Source organism: Myzus persicae, unplaced genomic scaffold (assembly GCF_001856785.1).
Source record: "Myzus persicae strain clone G006 unplaced genomic scaffold, MPER_G0061.0, whole genome shotgun sequence".
Taxonomy (NCBI): Eukaryota; Metazoa; Arthropoda; class Insecta; order Hemiptera; family Aphididae; genus Myzus; species Myzus persicae.
This window is the reverse complement of record NW_019101557.1, coordinates 3,411-23,604: the sequence shown is the minus strand read 5'-3', so window position 1 is coordinate 23,604 and position 20,194 is coordinate 3,411. Positions and strand designations below refer to the sequence as shown.

Here is a 20,194-nt window from a genome sequence, read left to right as displayed (position 1 = left end):
AGATATATACCATTAATGAAGTGGTGTCATCCTCAAATTACCAGTGGACCATAAGTCAGAAGTAAGGAGACAAAATGCAATCATCAACCCTTTTTACACATTTTAATACTAAATCCAAAATAAGCGAAATTAATCAATTCAATTATGTTTACATTTCTATTGATTATAATTATGGTTTAAACACAAGCTAAAATGTAAAGTTACTCTGAACCTTCTAAACGTCTAACTTAAAGAGTTAAATTGTATTCCTTATTCCGCTATTCAGTAGTTCCCTGTTGAATTCCATTATTTTATTGTGACGTTAAGTTTATTTTATTGCTAAGATATATTGGTGCCGCCCGAAATGCAACAACATAATTACCAATATTTTAAGGCCTCTTACAACCATCGACTCACAAACACAATACATTATTTGTTTTTACCAGTATTATGTATATTATTATTATTATTTTTACTCTCGTATAATCGTCAGCTGCGAATTATAATATAATATAATATGCAGATTACGAAGCGCGCTATCGCATGCAGCTGCGTAATTATTATAAGACTCGGCCGCCTCAATCCAGTCAGTTCGCACACCGCTGTCATCAATACGCAAAATTTGTCATTGAGTGTGCCGGTCGCCGTATTTATATTATTATATTGTTTTATAAGTTCAGGCGCGAAAAGCCAATATTGAAATAGTCTTATGTAAGTCGCAAATCGCCTAGTATATTATAATTACTGAAACCGCTTTTTTATTTTCGTGCGCGAACCGTCATTCCTTTATTATTTGCAAAAGGCGCAAATCACCAATTTAATATTATATTGTTTTAATTTCACAGGCGCGATTAACGCCATGAATTAGCTGTAGGTTGTGGTGCTTTAGGGTTTTTTTTAGGAACTGTAGGGTTTTCGGAACTGTAGGTTTATGGAACACGTGTGTGGTTGTTTGGCAGAAATTTTAGTGGGCAACCGTAAGTTTCTGCCATGCCCGGTCGGGTGATGGCGGCCTCTCTCTCCGGACACCGTGACTGCCCGGAGAAAAGTGCCGCCCGTGACCGAGGTTCGAACCGGCGACGGTGCGCGTTGCAACCGACGCGTTATCCACTCGGTCACTCCGTCCCCCATTGATAATATTTGTTACAGACGCTAATCACCAATTTTTATTATTTGTTATGGTTAAATTGTGTGTGTCATTTATAAAGGTTAGGTAGCTGCTGGCCTGCGCAGCTCCGTCATAATTGTGAGTTTTATTTTACATACATATTTATTATTATATTACAGCTCAAATAGCTAATTATTATCATATTATTTGACCATTTTTATATAATTCTTAGCGGCTCAAATAGTTTGTTATAAAATATTATTATTTTGTTTTTACCTATTGGCTATAGAATTATTTATTGTGTATTATTTTAAAACAAATTATTATATCATATTGATATCATTAAATTTGTGTTGACATTATTTGAATATTTAAACACACACATACACACCAACACACCTACTCACGACACACTACCAAGCACTCAGTGTATTTGCTCCGCGATCCCGTCCACTATTCTTGAGTTGCTACACACATATTATACGTAATACATATCGGTCGGTGTGTGAGTGTTCTTGCATGCGAAGTATTTCGGTACCGAGTACACGAACTATTGTTTCGTTCTCGGTCCAAAGATATAGATTAAAAATGAAAATGAAAATAATTATAATCTGAAGTATACAATGTATTAATGAACAAATAATAACAATTTTTTTTTTTTTGATAAAGAAGAAAGTCTTACATAATATGATACTCAAATAGTTGAAATTAAATTGTACATTCAATATCTATCATAAATAGAAATATATTTTTGATGGATTCTTCTTCAGGGGGGCTCAGTGACTCTTGAAGGTGTTCAGGTAAATTGTATTATTGCCATGCCTATTGTTTGTCTGTACAAGCGGTAATGATGTAATTGTTTAGGTTCGATATCACCATATAAGACATTTTGTTTTGGGTCTTTTTTCATCGGATGGTCACATGTGTGACATATGACATGTGATGGTGCATAATCTATTCTGAGGCGATTCAATACTCTTTCGTCTTTTCATTTGGGAAACAATATATTAATTACTTATAAAAATAGTTATTCATAATAATTGTAGAATTGTACATTCACAGAATATAGTATATGATTATATTATATACAGAAACGTTATAGGGGTATTCTCGTAACTGATGAAAGAAAAATGCAACTATTCATAACAAAACTGAGGGAAACGTGTTAATTTTTATGTTTATATTTGATAACCGATATGTTCCAATATGTCTCTATTGATGACGTAAATCAAAAAGCTCGCAGTACTTTAAATCACATGAGCTGTAATAGAATTATGGATAATGCATAATGCATCCCCAGTATATACAATGGAGATATATTCTTGCAAAATGGTAACTTTTATCTCTATCATTTACATACAAGAGGAGGTTGCAATAGCTTAGTTATGTATCTGAGGAGCTCTCATTCAATTTATAAAATAATTGCGTTTGATTATGTCATGGTAAATTTATACCAACAATCATAAAATCCAAATGTCTGTTGGGCGTTGTTGCAAGACCAATAATATCTAATTTGAGCTACTTCTTAAATTCATGAGATTTTTGGAAATAACTACAATAAATATCGTATCTGATAATATGCAGACTATGACCAAATACCTTTTTAAATGTAAATGATAATTCTCGTTTTAATTAACCTGTATGTTGGCCTACTCAATTACCCTTTCTACTTTTTTATTCAATTTTATGATCAATACTGCTGTCTTGTAGAACACGTGAACTGCAAATATACAATAATGCGTAATATGTATTTTTCAGGGCTATTAAGTCTGTACCTCGAGACATAATATAACATCGTCTAAAATATTTACTTAAAATCATTCTCATTCAAACAAAAAAAAAAAAAATGAAAAATACACAATAATATTACATTAATCATTAATATAATTTCATTTAGATATGTAATTCTTGTACAGTAATGTTATATAATAGTATTTTTTTTTAATTTATGTATCCCGACAATTTAATTGAATTAGTATTGAGATGGAGTTTTAAATACAAACAAAATGAATATTGATTTAATACAATTTTTTATTAATTAATTAGATATATGATATTATAGCAAAAATTAATAGTTTAATCATAAGTATCAACTTACCACTTAATATTAGTTGCTTGCATAATTGGTATAGTGTTTAATAAGAAAAGCCACCATAATCTTGTGCAAACATAAACAATTAATTACTGTGATCTGTACATTTATGATAGCAATAAACAAAATTCTTACTTGTTTCCAAAGGTTCATTTCTGCTGTATCGATCACAGAATTTTGATGCCTTTGTATAATAATCTGTAAAAAAGTACATCAATAACAGTCATTTAATTAGAAAAAGTGTTTTAATCGAATGCCTTCAATAACACTTATTCATTCACTATATTTTTAGAGTATATGTTTATAATATAAAAATCAATTCTAGAAAATGAATTAAATTTATGTTTTGTAATTAGTTTAAGAATTCCTTACCTAGTATACCGAGTGGCAAATACATGTTAATGAACTTTTCAATTGGAACTAAAATTATTTGAATTAATAGTTCAAATACGTGTTTAACATTACTTTATAAATGATACATTTTATTTATTATACGTTCATTAAACAAAAATAAACATGAACAATTTTTAATATGTAATTGATAGAAAAATAATGTTATAAATAAGTATAAATTTTAATTATAGATCATTGACAATAACATACATGGAAATGGTCTTCCTTGTCCGATATGCCTCTCTATTGTAAAGATATAGAATATCACATATTAAAAACCGTGGCAAGGACTTATAAAATAGACTTCTAAAAGCACATATTATTATAAAATAGCATATAGATGTACAATACAATCACAGAAAATAGTGTGGAAGTATTTGAGTTTATTGTAATATTATTATAATTGTACATATAGCAAAGAATTGTATCATCCAGAAGCACAGTTTATTGTAGGTGTACATTATAAAATATGAGGTAAAAATAAAACTACAGATAACTCGTAATGTATACTTACTATATTGCCTCATCATCGCATAAAAGTTAGGCACTTGCTCTATATCGTTATCTATAAACATTTTTCATAAAACTTAGTTTGCAACTGTTTTTCTATTTTAATATAATCACTTGTGTAGGAACGCAATACCAACATACAAATATATAATATTATTTAAATTTAAAATTATCTCAATTTTAAATAACTTATCAATATTCAAATCAAACTCAATGCATAATATGTCAAAATAACAATGGCCACCAAATGTCTCAAAAATATGATGAATAATATTCTGGCCTTATATAAACATAATATGATTAGGATATAAGACATTAGCCACGAAACTCAACATTGACTTTTTCACAACCGCATATAATTTCGGTAAACAAATATTTTTTTTAAATAAATTTTGTATATAATACTTTTTTAAAGATGTAATTTCTTTTACCTACACCCTTTTTAATTCTATAATTAACAGTACTTATGATTGTTATTTTTCTAAGAAATACAATAATAATACAATTTGTTTTATATTATGTCATGGTGAGTTAGCATTCTTTCCCCAGAAGCTGAGTTATAATTATATACATTGTATAAAGTTATCTTCGAAGTGTTGAATAAAATAATATAATATTTCTATTATAAATTTACTCTGTGATGGCCGATTATCATCGATACATATTTGCCTATATAAGTAATGCATATCTATATTTGTATTCTCTAAGGTAATATATTTAGTCATAAAAAGCAAAGTATTCATTACATAAACTTTAAATAAAAACCTATGAATCATTAGAAGTGTATACTTACAGAATTTTGATTTAAATATTCGGTAATCCTCATCAGATGCATAAGCTTCATCTATAAACAAATGAATTTTATTATAAGTTAATCTCAGTTTGTTACTGTTTTTATATATTAATATCAATATAAAATTTACTACACATACTTCGGTCCATAATAACAATATACAAATATATAATAATAAATGTCACCTATTTAATCCCGTAAAAATTACATTCGAGAATATAAACTGATGGCCGATCTAATAATAGTAAGTATTTTAAAGAGATAGATAATATGTAACAGAACAACAGGACGGAATGTGAACAGCTTGACGTGGAATATATAATATTGTTATGATTGTGCGAAATATTTTATTGATAATAATAATAATAATTGGGATTGATGCACTGAATATCTGTATTGTTTAAATCTTAGTACGTGGAAAGACCCGACTCTACGACATTAAATTTTTATATGCATTACATAAGCGCCAACTTTCCAGAACTTCCATACTAAACTTCTATTATTTTATTGAGACTTCCGAACACTTTTGAACTTCAAGCGTTTCTAATTCATAAGTGTTTATAATTATAATTCTATTAAAAAATACTCATTAATACGATTATCAAAAACTGTGTTCATGTATTTCACGTACCATACCCAGATTATTTAAGATAACACGCATCAAAAATATTCAAATGTTATAATAATTTATACATTGTGATAGCCGATATTTATGAACTTACATTAGTACATTAATATCATTAATACATATTTGATTATATGGCTAGAGCGTATATGATTAACTGATTATAATATATTATCTATATATAAGAACAGATTACATTATAAAATGTTTAAATATTTTTTACTTTAAGTAATTTGTAATGTTCGCTTATTCTTACTGATTTCGTTCATTACAGTTTCCATATTCACATCAAACTCTTCGGTAAGTACTCGATCTATAAAAATATAAATTTCACTACACATAAATATCGGGTTATTATTGTTTTTATATCCCAATCCAATCAATTACACATACTTGTGTAACGTAATTACAGCATACAAATAAATGCGTAGATATGCTTTCTAAGAGTTTCCTAGATGTTCTATACTTAGAATACTAATAAATAGTCGGTCAGAAAATGAAAAAATTATTTATGGATCATAACTCAATAGAATCCAAGTGTGAGATATACATAGTTAGTCTACAATTTCTACAAAAATAAGTTAAAATTATTGTTGTAACTTTTTACAGTCTACTTAAATCGGAAATACATACAATACAGCATATTATCAAAAATGCAATGAACAGTTCACTTGAAAAATTAACTAAAAATATTATCATACTCATCGGGAAACGGAGACTCAAACATATTACCCGAGTACTGAAGATTCAAAAATCGATTACAAAATCGAGATAATACAATGAATCAATTCTGTACAAGTCAGTTTCATTTCTAAGCTAAAACTAATAAATTGTATTAACAACGGTGGCCTAATATCAGCTATATGGCAATAAATAAAGAAATTCATGATAAACTAAAAGTATTATATTATACCTTTGCATATTATTCCCATAGTAACACATAGCCATTTCAAAAGAGTAGATATTTAACTTAACTACAATCAGTAATATAAAATGATCGTAATTCTCGTAATATTATTACAACAGTGTAGGTTATCGGTGAAGTGTTAATGTCCATTTGGCGAATCCGAACTTACAGTTTGTGTCGTGAAATATGTAGATAAAAAATTACTTATATCAATGTTAATTTATTGTGAGTTAGTTGAATCTCTTCTTATCATTATTACATATAAATAACACAATATTAATTAATTATAAATAACTAGTGGGTTATGAATATTTACAGAATCTCTCCAATAAAGCATCAAAGCTTTCTCGTCTACCAATTGAAAGCCCGAGCTCTACAAAATGATAACAAAAATCATACATTAATAAATTTCAGTTTGTTACTGTTTTTTTATTTCAATCTAATCATGTACACATGCAATAAGTATACTTACTGACAACATACATTTGTAGAATACAAGTTCATAATTCAATCATTCAATTAGTCTGATGCAATGAAATATGATGGATCATAAATCGATAGCCTCTGTGTGTGATATAAACACAGTCAGTGGCAACAACAAATTGATTAAAGTTATTTTATTTTGGGCCTTGTCTTTGTGTAGCTTTCAACCAAGTCAGCTAATTGTCGGAGTGATGGCTACACTATTTCGTCACGGTGGACAGTCTCATGACACATTCAACAGTGAGAGACTGTTATTATTTTTTTTTTTGTGATATGCGATAAACAAAGATTAGCAGCTGTGTTCCATACGTAGATACAAGCTGCTTATAATGGGTTAAATATTTAATTATGTAACAAAGTTAGTCATAAACAATTATTGGTTTTTTATAAGCTAATAAAATGTATATACCTCCAGTATTTCTCATCAGAAGTCCATAGTTATAAAATTGCCCTATAAAAGTTTAGTTCATAAACAACAGCGCTTATTAGTTATTAATATAAGTAAATATAATTTTTTTGTACGTCTTTTTAGTGTGTTTTATTACCCGGTTTGTTCAACTCAAGGAATGACTCAAACAGTTATTTGAGCGTAATTACAGTAGATATTTGTAATTTAAATGGTTGCTAATTTTTCCAGCTTACCGATTATAATAGTCATAGGATACATAATTAGTAGACGTTATGTTAGTGTTATCCTAAATATTATTTCGGTATATAAATGGATGTCATAACTCATAAGTCATACTATGAGGTATAAGCAGACATCAAATCATCAAGTTTATGGTTTGAAATAAAGAAATTATTTCTTATAACAAATAATATAAGAGTTTAATATGTTCGTAATGTACATAAATTATGAAGAAATATGAAGTATTTTACATATTTTTTACAAACATTTTTACTAAAAATACAAATCTTTGACTCGGACAGCGTCATTCAGTACAGATAATATTCTATATGTATAAATGTAGAATAGTTTACTGTGTTGACAGTTAGTGATGTAAAGGTGTTCAAAGGTCGGACAACGATTTCCAAGGATACACATACTATTTGATGTTACACTTATTCTACCCCCGAAAAGGCCTCTATCGACAACTTGGAAATTTAAAATGAACTGTATGGTTGTTCCTCTCCATCAAAATTTTCATAACGTTACGTCGTTACACAGAACAGCACTCATAAGTATAAATTAGGTCAACCTAAAAAACAGTCTATTACTACTTTCATGTTCACTGATGTGAATGATTTACTAATCTGAACATACTAAATTTAGTTACAAATATTTATAATCATAAGTTGACTATGAATTCAAAATATATGTGTGTGTCAATCTCATTGTGACTGTTGTTTATTAATTGTATTATTAGTTACTGTATCTATAATAAATCCTGACTATTTACTTAAGAAACATCTTTAAATTAAATTGTATCTGTGTAATTTTCTTGTCATCAATTCATGTTTATTAGATATTGTTGAGTATGTTATTACTTTGTATTCATACACAACACATAGCAGTAATTTTATGATCTTGACAACCGGAACGAATACATTTAATGAGCGAGGCCCACATCAATACGGGCTGAAATACCCGTCGACGGTGAGGTTTTAAGGCGCCAGAACGACCACGTGATAACCAACCTGAAAACTCGCAAAGTTCAATGGAATTGGTTTGAATGTGAGTGAATTGATCACTGCGAGCTTCTTCCGTATTTTTAATGACTACTATGTTCAAAATAAGAGAGACAGTAGTCGGGAACCAGTTTTTGTCTCCGACGTTCAGGCAACACCTGTTTGTCACCCACACTGTGTCACAAGTCTTTACACATGCCATGTAATATCGCCACGCCCCAGCACATATTGGAAAGGCTACCTATATAGTATTTGTACTAAAAAAAAAACTTCAAAACATTATTATTACTCACTAAATCATTTCAGTTTTAAACTATTTGGTTTCTGAATTATTTTTATAAATTATTTATTTATAGGTAATAGGTATGCAAATAATGTCAACATATTTCGAGGTATATATATTTATAAAGTATAATAATATGTTAATTCACACTTATATTATTTAAGTTTAAAACATAAATTCGGTATTTCTGGATTCAAATGTAACTAATGTATTTGTATGCAATAGACACATGGGTATGACATCCTCCGAAGTATAACCTTTTAAATGGATATACTGAACAAGTACTTGAGCATTATGTAACAAATTATTTTTTATACAACTCTAAAATCGAATTCACTGACTTAATTAAAACTCCCAATCTTACGGTAGGAAAGTGATCACATTGAGTCAACCTCGATGTATTTATATGAACAATGCTTTGTGGTAGGAGACTGGAGAAGTAAAATCATATACTTATCATACTCATCATACTTACTATAGCATCTAAGCACACATTGAAATTCTGAAAAATTTAATTGGTAATATTCTTATAATAAATATAGAATGAAAAAATAACCATGATATTGGTTAGAAATATATATGATGTCCTCGGAGGATTTAAAAATCGCGATATCTTCCGAAATATGGATGTATCATAATTCTGGTATTTTCATTAATCTACTGATTTTTAATAATTTTCCAGTTTTGAGAAAAACTGTAAATTATTTGAGATGTCCGTTTTATAGTAGTCGTATATTTGATTATAGTCATAGTTTCTAACTACAATGTCATCTTCATGGTCCGTAATATTTAAAGGTTTTTACATAATCTTGTATTGTTTTTTGATAAGATATGAAGAAATTATTGCTCTTATTAGTCAAAAATGTATTGTCTAATAACAATAATTCTTTTGATAATTGATTAAAAATTACAAAGAATATAACCACTATAATAGTATGACCTTGTCAAATTAATCGCAGTTTTTCTCGACACCAGAAAAATTATTAAAAATCAGGATATAAATAAAAATAAAATTTTGAAAGTAAAATTTTAGAAAAATGAAATGTAAAAAATAAAAATCTTAATTTTTTTTTTTTAAATAATTAATTAAAAAATATTTTTTTAAACCTTTTACCAAAACATTAAAAAAAATTAAAACATGAATTATTTGTTGTGTCTTTCACTCTGAGTCTAATTAAAACCCTGAATTATAATATCTCCGTTATTTCAGAATATATCGCAATGGGTAAATCTTCAAGTGAAGAACTGTATAATATTCTAATGAATCCAATTATATTGAATGGAATTTATTCATTACTATTTCATTAAAATAACACTAATTCTATAAATTTGAATTGTAATTATTTGTTTCATAAATAGGTTTTTCCACTAATATTAAAAAGTGATTCCTGATAATATTTAATAAAAAAAAGCAATATACTCACGTGCTTTACGTTCCGCTGGCGTAAGTGCCATTGCATTTCCAATAATATAAAACATAATACATATAGCTAGCATAATAATATGTCTTACCATACTTGAAATTACGAACAAAAAAATTAGAAATAATGACGACGTTAAATGATGTAAAGTTAAAGTAATATTAAACGTAGTTCAACGACGATTTTCAGCGTTCTTCTGCAAAACGAAAAAAAACAGGAGGGTACAGTGCAACTGAGTAAACAATAGGGGAAATAGAAGTAGGTAAATAGTGTTTTTTTTTAAATTACATATTATATTACAATAACAGTTATGATTCTTGTATATTTGTAGACTAACCGTCAGGTCTCTTATGTGTCTCCATCACAATATAGGTATTACGTAATTGAATATGCTTAAGTCATGGTGAACCAAAAAAGAGAATCATCAAATCCCAATGATTGTCTCTTGTTGTGTATAGATTAATAAATCTGTGGTAATATAAAATTGATTATTCAAAATTACAGAAAAATAAATCAAAAAATATAAGATGTTTAAAAAAATGTCCATAGGCAATAAGTATTTTTTTTACAAATTTAACACCATTTGAAAAATAAACACAATAACTTAAGACAACAAAATTTATAACTGACTCTATTGATTATAATTATTATAAAAATATTAAATATCTTTATTGTGGGCTATACTGAAAGGGAGAGCCTAACGTTATTGTTACAACTGTAATAATCGGTGTAGTCATTTTTTAAAAATGTAGTTTTTGAAAATATTGATGTACTCAATTCAAAATTCAAAATAGTAGTTACTCAGTTATCTCCGAAACTTAAGTCTAATAATAAAAGTTTTTAAAAACGGCTTTACATACATATATAACAAATAGTAGAGTTAATTACACTTGGACTGTTTTTAAAAATTATTAAAATTGAACAATTAATAATTAACACCAACATCTTGTAAATTACCATTAACTTCTAACTGTCCGAACCTATTATCTTGAATTTATGAGACTATCATAGTTCCCAAAGTTAAATATCTTAGAAATTACTTCTTAAGATTTTGATAAATATACGTCGACATTTTCAAAAAATGATCTGGTAAATACGTTGCAGTCCAAAAGGAGCGTTCCTGTTTTTTAAGGAAACAGGCAGGTTTGAGTCATCACACGAAAATTATTTAATAACTACATAAGTATTCTTGGATTTAAAAAAAAAAAATTTTTAAATATTCAAAAAAGCAGTACTTATTTGAATAATTCCATTATTGATGGAAAAAAATGGGAAGAGCTAGGTTGGTGTATCAAAATATTAACTGTATGAATTACAAATATTTTTTAATTTAACGATGACGACGTAGTCATTATCATCAAAACTGATCAACTTAAAACATTTTGTTGGGGAAGCAGTTTTATCTACTGGAGGCAAATCTGACAATTTGAAGAATTTTTAGTCGCACGAGCTGTAATAGAATTCCCTTTTAGCAGTTTGTATTTCACTTGTTTTCCCGATTTTTTTTCCCGACTATTGACCCAAATATATTACAGTTATAGTTTTTTAGTCCGTCAGCTAGAAATTACAATAATGTTTTATTTACGTATTCCATTAGGTTTGGTTCTTCGAAGCATTCATAATACACGCTTAAAAATTTTAGCATTTTACTGTTAACAAAAATCGAACATTTCTATAGTGTTTCTTAACAGTTCGAATATCCTTATCGAGTATATGTAGCTATTACCTGTTCAAGTAAAATAGGATTGTCATTATATTTTCACGGATTTCGTATTTTTGTATTTATTCTGTTTGGTTGTTCACGTGATTTCAAAACGGTGCAAAAAAAAAAACGATAATAAATATGAATACATGTTCTTCGAACAAAAGATACAACACCTTTTCTCGGGCAAACAAATACTTAAAAAAGTCATATAATACCAGTCGCAGAAAAATTAAGCGTATGCTCAAATATATATATATTATTACAATAATATGTATCGTTATTTTATATTTACTTCTCTCTCTCTCTATCTCTCTCTAACTGTGTCTCCGCCTTTCTTTTTTTCACTATTCACGAACAAAAAAGCTTTTTTTTTGCAGCATCTCTTCTGCTGCTTAATATTTCATACGCACCGTACCCATATATTTTTTGTATATTTTGTCTGCATGTTACGAAACAATACTAGGAAAAACTAGGCCAAAAAATAAATTAATATTTACATGGCAACAAATACGTATACGACATATTTTTATCACACATTTCGGTCCGACCACACTTAGGGACTAGCGACTCTCGGCGTTTGTGTTCGGCAGCCGAAACAAAACAGTTGGATCAAGTGCAACTAAGTAAACCATATAGGGAAATAGAAATATTTAAATAATGTTTTGTTAATTTTAAAAATTACGAAAAACACTTTTCGCCGTTTCAATCCTAAGTTTATCTTGAATCCTTGAATTAACTGATAAAAGATGTTTTGTAACTTGAGATGTCGCTAAATCAAATGTTTCAAAAATCATTTGGGTTTTCACCTAGTAATTTGTTACGTCTGTAAATCTGCGAATGTTGTTCGTATGATAAGTGATGAATAGCTGATGTTTGTAGTGTTAAGTTATCTCTTTGAACGTTTATGTCATGTACAAATTATAAAGCTGTAATAGTGAATTTGTTCTGACACTGTAATAATTTATTAGTTTACGATAGAGGTTTCAAATATATTTTAATAATTATGATTTCTGCATACGCGTAACATTAGTGACAAATAAATAAACCATAATATAGTGCAATCGGTTAGTTGTATCTCTAGGTGGACTCTTATAATTTTATTACATTATCGCATGTGCTTATTAGCCTATTTTTTAAAACAATAGCACAAATGAATGGCCAACACTCAAAATTTAAAGTTTTTATTGTTCGGCACCAACCTGTACACCTACATTTTGGTAGAAAACCACCTGTTTGAAATTAATGAACCTACAGATAGGTTTTTGAGATCATTTCAACTGATAAAGAGAGTGGAATATTGTTTTACACTGTTTTAACATTATTCGCACAACTTACAATAAACTATTTGGTACATATTATATCCATATGGTCTATTCTGTACATAGTTTATAAACAATAGGTACCTCATTATGGTACACGGCTCATATTTGATCTAAATAGCATAGACATGTCAAACTATAAACATCGTCTATACGTTAGAGTAGGTACATAAATTAATTAGGTATGTAATGATTTTTGCTTTTTTCAATATGCTTGAAAATTAAAAATTCAGATTCATACATCAACTATTGATTTCATAATAATTAATATATTAATGAAAAATGCAGATTTTGGGTACTGTCTCACTTGACAAAAAACCAATGATTTGAATCAAATCACGTGTCCCGTGGAATGCACGTGCACGTGTCATTAAAATAATATAATATTTGTTACGCATCATGTTATACATTGAAGTAAACTTTTAGAATCATCAAAACATATAAATTCCAGACTACAGGTAATTATTATTTTACTATATTTCAGTTCAATTACACTTTAATAAATATCGGTCTGCACAGGGCTGTCAGTCTGAAACTGTTCAACAAGATTGTAATAATTAATCCAGCAAATATGAAAAACATAACCATTGTATTTTTGTATATAGTGGAATATTATGTTATTCGAAATATAGGTACACCTATAATATTATGCAATGCATGAAAAATCCTAAATTTTTTTATCACAAAACTCAAAACGCTTCTGTAGGTAAGGTAAGTCTGTTTGAAATGAACGTAATAAGTATCAGTGCCATAATATATTATTGTGTATTCAATTCTGACGGATGATGTGTTTAACCGAACACTCCTCGACGGGCTTTATATTTTCAAGAGAAAAATATCGGCCCTCGGCAAATAAACAATCGATAATTCATAATTTAAATGATTTAAATTACAATTTATAATTTAATAATGTTCATGTTATATGTCACAAAATAATGTTTGTGTCATATGTTGCGAATATTTGTTGAGTTCCTGTCAGATATAGGTATACCTCATACTCAAATTATCAGTAGCCCATAAGTCAAAAGTTAGCAGACAACATGCTTTTTTCAACTCTTTTTTACTTATTTGAATACTAAATCCAAAATAAACAAAATTAATCAATGAAATTATGTTTACATTTTATTTATTCTTTTGAACATAATTATAATTTCACAAGTTAAAAAGTAAAGTTAATCTGAACTTTCTTAACTTCTTACTGAACGAGTTGAATTGTATTCATTTTTCAGTTATTCAGTAACTTATGAATTAATTAATATTATTGTGACTTTAATTTTTTTTTGTATTTTTAAACCACAGATTAAAAATAATAATAAAATAATAATAATCTGAAGTATTAAATATATTAATGGATAAATAATAATAATAATTTTTTTTTTGTTAAAAAAGAAAGACTCGAATACGTGATCATGTTCAAGTCTTACACACTATGGTACTATGGTACTTTGGGCCGTACTCGTTTCCACCAAAAGTGTACCTTTCCCTTTTCCACTAATACTCGTTTCCACCAAGACAGTGTATATATACTAAGCTTATAAGTAATATTAAAAGCTATTAAAAAGCAATAAATTAATATACATCATAATATAATTGTATATAGCTAATACCTTATAATAATAATAATGTTTATAATAGTCAAAATTGTCGAAATTGTCGAATGTATAAATTTAATTTAAAAAAAAAATGGTTAAATAGTATTGTATAATAGTAAATTGTTACATAATAATAATAAGTGGATATTTTTCTTAAAAATTGTATGATATAGATTGCACAAAAAACTTACTTGTAATTTAAAACAATATTTTACGTGTGTGAAGTTAGCCCCCCAACTATGTAAGACCTTTCCAAAAATTATTGTAACCTTATTTTTTCAATTTGTAACTATTTGTAANTGAAAAAATAAGGTTACAATAATTTTTGGAAAGGTCTTACATAGTTGGGGGGCTAACTTCACACACGTCAATATTTTGTTTCAATGAATAAATTTAGTGTATTATATTGTATTAAACACAATATAGATTAAAAAAATTGGTTAATACCGGAACAGAGTTATATTATTACTAGCTGTCTCACTCTTACTTTTATCCCATATTATATATATATTGTATATATATATATATATATATATATTGTATATATATATATTATATATATATTGTATATTTGTTTTCATTAAATTTGTACATTTTTATTATGTTGTATATTAATTTTTTACATTTTAACAGCTTTTAATATAACTTATAAGCGTAGTATATAGAACTTGTCTAGATGGAATACGTGGTCAATATCTTATTTGGTGGAAACGAGTATTGATAGAAAAGGGAAAGGCACACTTTTGGGGGAAACGGGTAATGGTGGAAAAGGGAAAGTTACACTTTTGGTAGAAACATGTTACACACGGTACTTTATAATAATGGTTATTCATAATTATAATGTTGTATATTCGTAGAATATATATTATAACTATATTATAAACAGAAAAGTTATATTGGTAACAACGTCATTAATTAAAGAAAAATATAACTTTTTACATTTAGACTTTCATACACTTTTGTGTACTCATTAGTCATAACCTGATCATTGTTAAACACCCTTAGCACACGTTGGGTATATATTCACTTTTAAAAAACTCGTGTTTTCTGGTTTTCCCGAATTTTTTTATTGTTATTTATTTTTTGTTTTTTTTTGTTTCGTGTGTATAATTGCAAAGGTTGGTATGATAAGATATAAAAGTTGTGCTATCAAATTAGCTCTTAAAATGTATATATGATGTTGAAATCACACAACAGGAGTCGCAACATTTTCTTGACACCGCAATGTAGAATTTAACAAGAGAGGTTTCAAACATGTAACCATAGTAATTAAGATTCTTGCATTATGGTAACCACCATATCTATCATAATTACACGCAAGAAGGGCATAGGGCACAGTAGCTTAGTTATGTATCTTAGACACCGTCATTCAATTTATACAATTATTGCTTTTGCATATGTCATGGTAAATTTATACCAACAATCATGAAATCCCAATGTCTGTTGGGCGTTCTTGCAAGACCAATAATATATAATTTGGGCTACTCCTTAAATTTATGAGGGTTTTAAAAATAACTACAATAAATATTGTATCTGATAATATGCAGACTATGGCCAAACACCTTTTTAAATGTAAATGATAATTCTCGTTTTAATTAATCTGTTTGTTGGCCTACTCAATTACCCTTTCCGCTTTTTTATTCAACATTAGGATCAATACTGCTGTTTTGTAGAATACGTGAGCTTCATTTATACAATAATGCATAATAATATGTATTTTTCAGGGCTATTAAGTCTATACCTCGCGACATAATATAAAATCGTCTAAAATATTTACTTAGGAGAATTCTTATTAAAAAAAAAAATTTTAAAATACACAATAATATTACATTAATCATTAATATAATTTCATTTAGATATGTAATTCTTGTACAATAATGTTATATAATAGTATTATTTTTTATTTATGTATCCCGACAATTTAATCGAATTAGTATTGAGATGGAGTTTTAAATACAAACAAAATGAATATTGATTTAATACAATTTTTTATTAATTAATTAGATATATGATATTATGGCAAAAATTAATAGTTTAATCATAAGTATCTACTTACCACTTAATATTAGATGATTGCGTAATTGGTATAGTATTTAATAATTAAAACTGCGAGCCCAATCTTGTGCAAAGAAAAACAATTAATTATTGTGATCTGTGAATTTATGAGAGCAATAAAAATAATTCCTACTTGTTTCCAATGGTAGACCTTTGCTATAATGATCACAGAATTTTGAGGCCGTTTCATAATAATCTATATAAAAGTACATCAATAACAATAATTTAATTAGAAAAATGTGTTTTAATCGAATACCTACAATAACTTATAACACTGATTCGTCGACTATTCTTTTACAGGATATTGGGTATAATATTATTATAATCTATTCTACAAACTGAATTAAATTTTGTTTTGTAATAACTTTAATAATCACTTACCTAATCTACCAGGGACCAAAATATGATTGTTCACGAACTTATCAAATGGACCTAGAATTATATTTTGAATTAATAGTTCAAATATGTGTTTAACATTGGTACATTACATTACAATTGATATATTTTATATTTTCTTCATGCATTATACAAAAATAAACATGAACTATTAAGGCTTTACGATTTTGTATATGTAATTGACCACACAAATAAATAATTATATTATGAATAATTAAAAATTATAATTATAGATCACTGACAATAACTTACTTGGAAATTGTCTATTCCTAGCTCCAATATCAAACTCTAATATAAAAATATATAATATACCCTATTAAATACTGTAGCATAGACTTATAGAAGCACATATTATAAAATAGCAGATAGGGAAATAATAAAATTACAGAAAGGAGTGTGAAAGTACTGTGGTGGTTGTAATATTATTATAACGGTGTATCTATATTAATGAATTATATCATCTAGATTCTAGAAGCACAGTTTATTCTTATAGATATACATTATGAAATATGACGTAAAAATAAAACTACAGGTAACTCTGCATGTATACTTACTAAATCGACGCAATGTTATGTCAAAGTCAGGCAATTGCCTTATATCATTATCTATAAACATTTTTCATAAAACTCAGTTTGTTACCGTGTTTCTATTTTAATATACCTAATCACTTGTGTAGGAACACAATACCAACATACAAATATGTAATAATATTTAAAGTGGTAATTTATTAATTTGATGCAATGTAGTATGCATCTCAATTTTAAATAACGGATCAATATTCTAATCAAACTCTATGTATAATGACGTATAAAAAAAACTATAGAAAATAAATGTCTCAAAAATCTGATGATATTATTCAGGCCTGATATAATATGAACAGGATATAAGACATTAGATACTAGCCACCAACATCAACTTTTTTACAACCACACATAATTTCAGTAAACAAGTATTTTTACAAAGATCTAACGGCTTCTACCTACATTATTTTTCCTTCTACAATTATTAGTACATTTCATTGTTGTTTTACTAAGAAATACAACAATAATTCAATTGATTTTATATCATTTCGTGGAGAGTTAGCTCTCTTCTACCAGAAGCTGACTTATAAATATACACTTTATGTAAGATAATCTCCGAAGTCGAATTGAATAATATAATATTTTTATTATACGTTTACTATGTGATGGCCTATTATTAGCTATACATATTCGACTATATAATTAATGCATATTTATATTTGTATTATCTATTGTAATTTATTTAATCATCATAATGCACATTATTCAACACACATAATTTAAAAAAAAAACATTTGAATCATTAGAAGTTTATACTTACAGAATTGTTCTTTAAACAGTAAAAAATTTTCTTCATTGTTAAAAGAAAAATCTATAAAAGATAAATTATATTATAACTTAATCTTGGTGTGTTTCGGTGTTCATACATTAATCTATATATTAATTTATCACACATACATCCATAATTACAATATACAAATATATAATAATAAATATTCCCTATTTAATCTCGTTAAAATTACATTTGAGAATATAAACTGAAGCCTGAGCTCCTTATATTAAGTAATTTGAAAAAATAGATATGTAACAGGACAACAGAAAGGAATGTGAAAGGATTATGGAGCATAGAATATTGATATTATTGTGTATAATATTTTATTAATAATAATAATAAATATTGGGATTGAAGCTCTCAATATCTGTGTTGGATAAATTATACTACGTATTAATGACATGACTCTAAAACATAAAATTTGGTAATGCATGGCAGTTTTTGACAAAATGTAACCTTTACTTTTCGGGCACTTCATTTTCATCCAATTTAAAGGTTGATTTATAATTAATATATTTCGCTTTCAGTAATTATGTTACATTTATAAGATACATCTTATTAGTCAATCATGCTCACCTCAATTTTTTTTTTTTAACACTGCAGTTATACGTTATCTGATTTTTTAATTTTTTAAACATATCTACCTTAAGATATTCATATATTCAAATTCTTGGGATTTATTGTACTTCTTAATTAGTATTCTATGGAGATTCAAATCTCTGTTTTTCAAATAATAATCCAAATATTCAACTTTAAATTGTATAGAAGATCATTTTTCTGAAATTTTTTACGTATCAAAATCAAAAATCATACTAGTATTTTTGGGTCATTGAACTTTAAATTTTAATGATTAATATCTATAGAGATCTATTATGAGATTTTAGAGCTAAAATTATTTAAAAATTATTGTGGTCATTAATGTTTATCCTTCGATATTAAAAGTTTGTAAATGTAGCCTAAGTATCGGAAATAGAAGATCACATTTCATGTATACTTTATAATTGTGTAAGACCAGTCTTGAGGACTATTACCCTTAATAATTTAGATAGAAATTTTTATTTGCTTAACTTAATGTATATGCTTAATATAAAATTTTTTGTTTTGCTCATATAGCGTAACGCCGAAAAAAAGAAGATCACGACTAGGGTCGAAAAGCGAACAGGCTAAAAAGGTTAGAGGACGTGGGTACCATACAATTGCGTACGATGTATCTTTTTGAGAACACGATTGCGTACGTTAACACTATTGCGTACGTTAAACCATTAACTTTAATATGTACCCCAAAAGTCAAAACGATTGCATATGATTTACTGTGCAACGTTGCCAAATATATGTTTTTATTTTTGATCAGTAAAATTTAAATATTGGAATAATGACTTAAGTTATGGTACCACTTGGATCGATCTTGTACAATTTCAAATTTATCATATTAGAATTTATTTTTAGGGCCACACGCGCTATGTTTCTTAATAATAGTCGATCAATAAGTTGATTAATAAGACAATCCTCAAAGGTGAAGAATATTCTTAGTAGATCGTGAGCAAACAAAGT

The 20,194-nt window shown here is 27.4% G+C and overlaps 1 protein-coding gene and 1 long non-coding RNA gene across 4 annotated transcripts; both read right to left on the bottom strand.

The window, feature by feature from the left end:
* Window positions 1-3,083: 3,083 nt before the first annotated feature.
* Window positions 3,084-10,367, bottom strand: LOC111029516. 3 transcript variants are annotated; one of them, XM_022308528.1, is made up of 11 exons: window positions 10,227-10,367; window positions 9,278-9,304; window positions 7,300-7,341; window positions 6,724-6,780; window positions 5,757-5,813; window positions 4,876-4,926; window positions 4,087-4,137; window positions 3,783-3,815; window positions 3,552-3,599; window positions 3,315-3,377; window positions 3,084-3,245 (listed from the first exon to the last, which is right to left on the bottom strand). In XM_022308528.1, the coding sequence occupies exons 1-11, from the start codon at window positions 10,315-10,317 to the stop codon at window positions 3,223-3,225; spliced, it is 543 nt and encodes a 180-aa protein (XP_022164220.1). In that variant the 5' UTR covers window positions 10,318-10,367; the 3' UTR covers window positions 3,084-3,222. The 3 variants fall into 3 exon arrangements, with proteins under 3 accessions (XP_022164220.1, XP_022164221.1, XP_022164219.1); XM_022308529.1 differs by lacking the exon at window positions 3,783-3,815; XM_022308527.1 differs by lacking the exons at window positions 3,084-3,245; window positions 3,315-3,377; window positions 3,552-3,599; window positions 3,783-3,815; window positions 4,087-4,137 and having other exon boundaries at window positions 4,177-4,926.
* A 6,443-nt stretch (window positions 10,368-16,810) lies between these two features.
* Window positions 16,811-18,666, bottom strand: LOC111029515. Its single transcript, XR_002604024.1, has 6 exons — window positions 18,632-18,666; window positions 17,845-17,895; window positions 17,543-17,578; window positions 17,276-17,326; window positions 17,028-17,090; window positions 16,811-16,958 (listed from the first exon to the last, which is right to left on the bottom strand). It is a non-coding gene; the product is annotated as an uncharacterized LOC111029515 (long non-coding RNA).
* Window positions 18,667-20,194: the final 1,528 nt, after the last annotated feature.

What these genes read in the sequence shown, in the direction of transcription:
- LOC111029516 (XM_022308527.1), bottom strand. Translation starts at nt 10,317, where the DNA reads ATGGTAAGACATATTATTATGCTAGCTATATGTATTATGTTTTATATT. An exon ending in GCCAGCGGAACGTAAAGCAC is followed by an intron (nt 9,305 to 10,226) that starts GTGAGTATATTG and finishes TAAATTTTTCAG; the next exon opens with AATTTCAATGTGTGCTTAGA. An exon ending in TCTGATGAGAAATACTGGAG is followed by an intron (nt 6,781 to 7,299) that starts GTATATACATTT and finishes ATCATTTTGTAG; the next exon opens with AGCTCGGGCTTTCAATTGGT.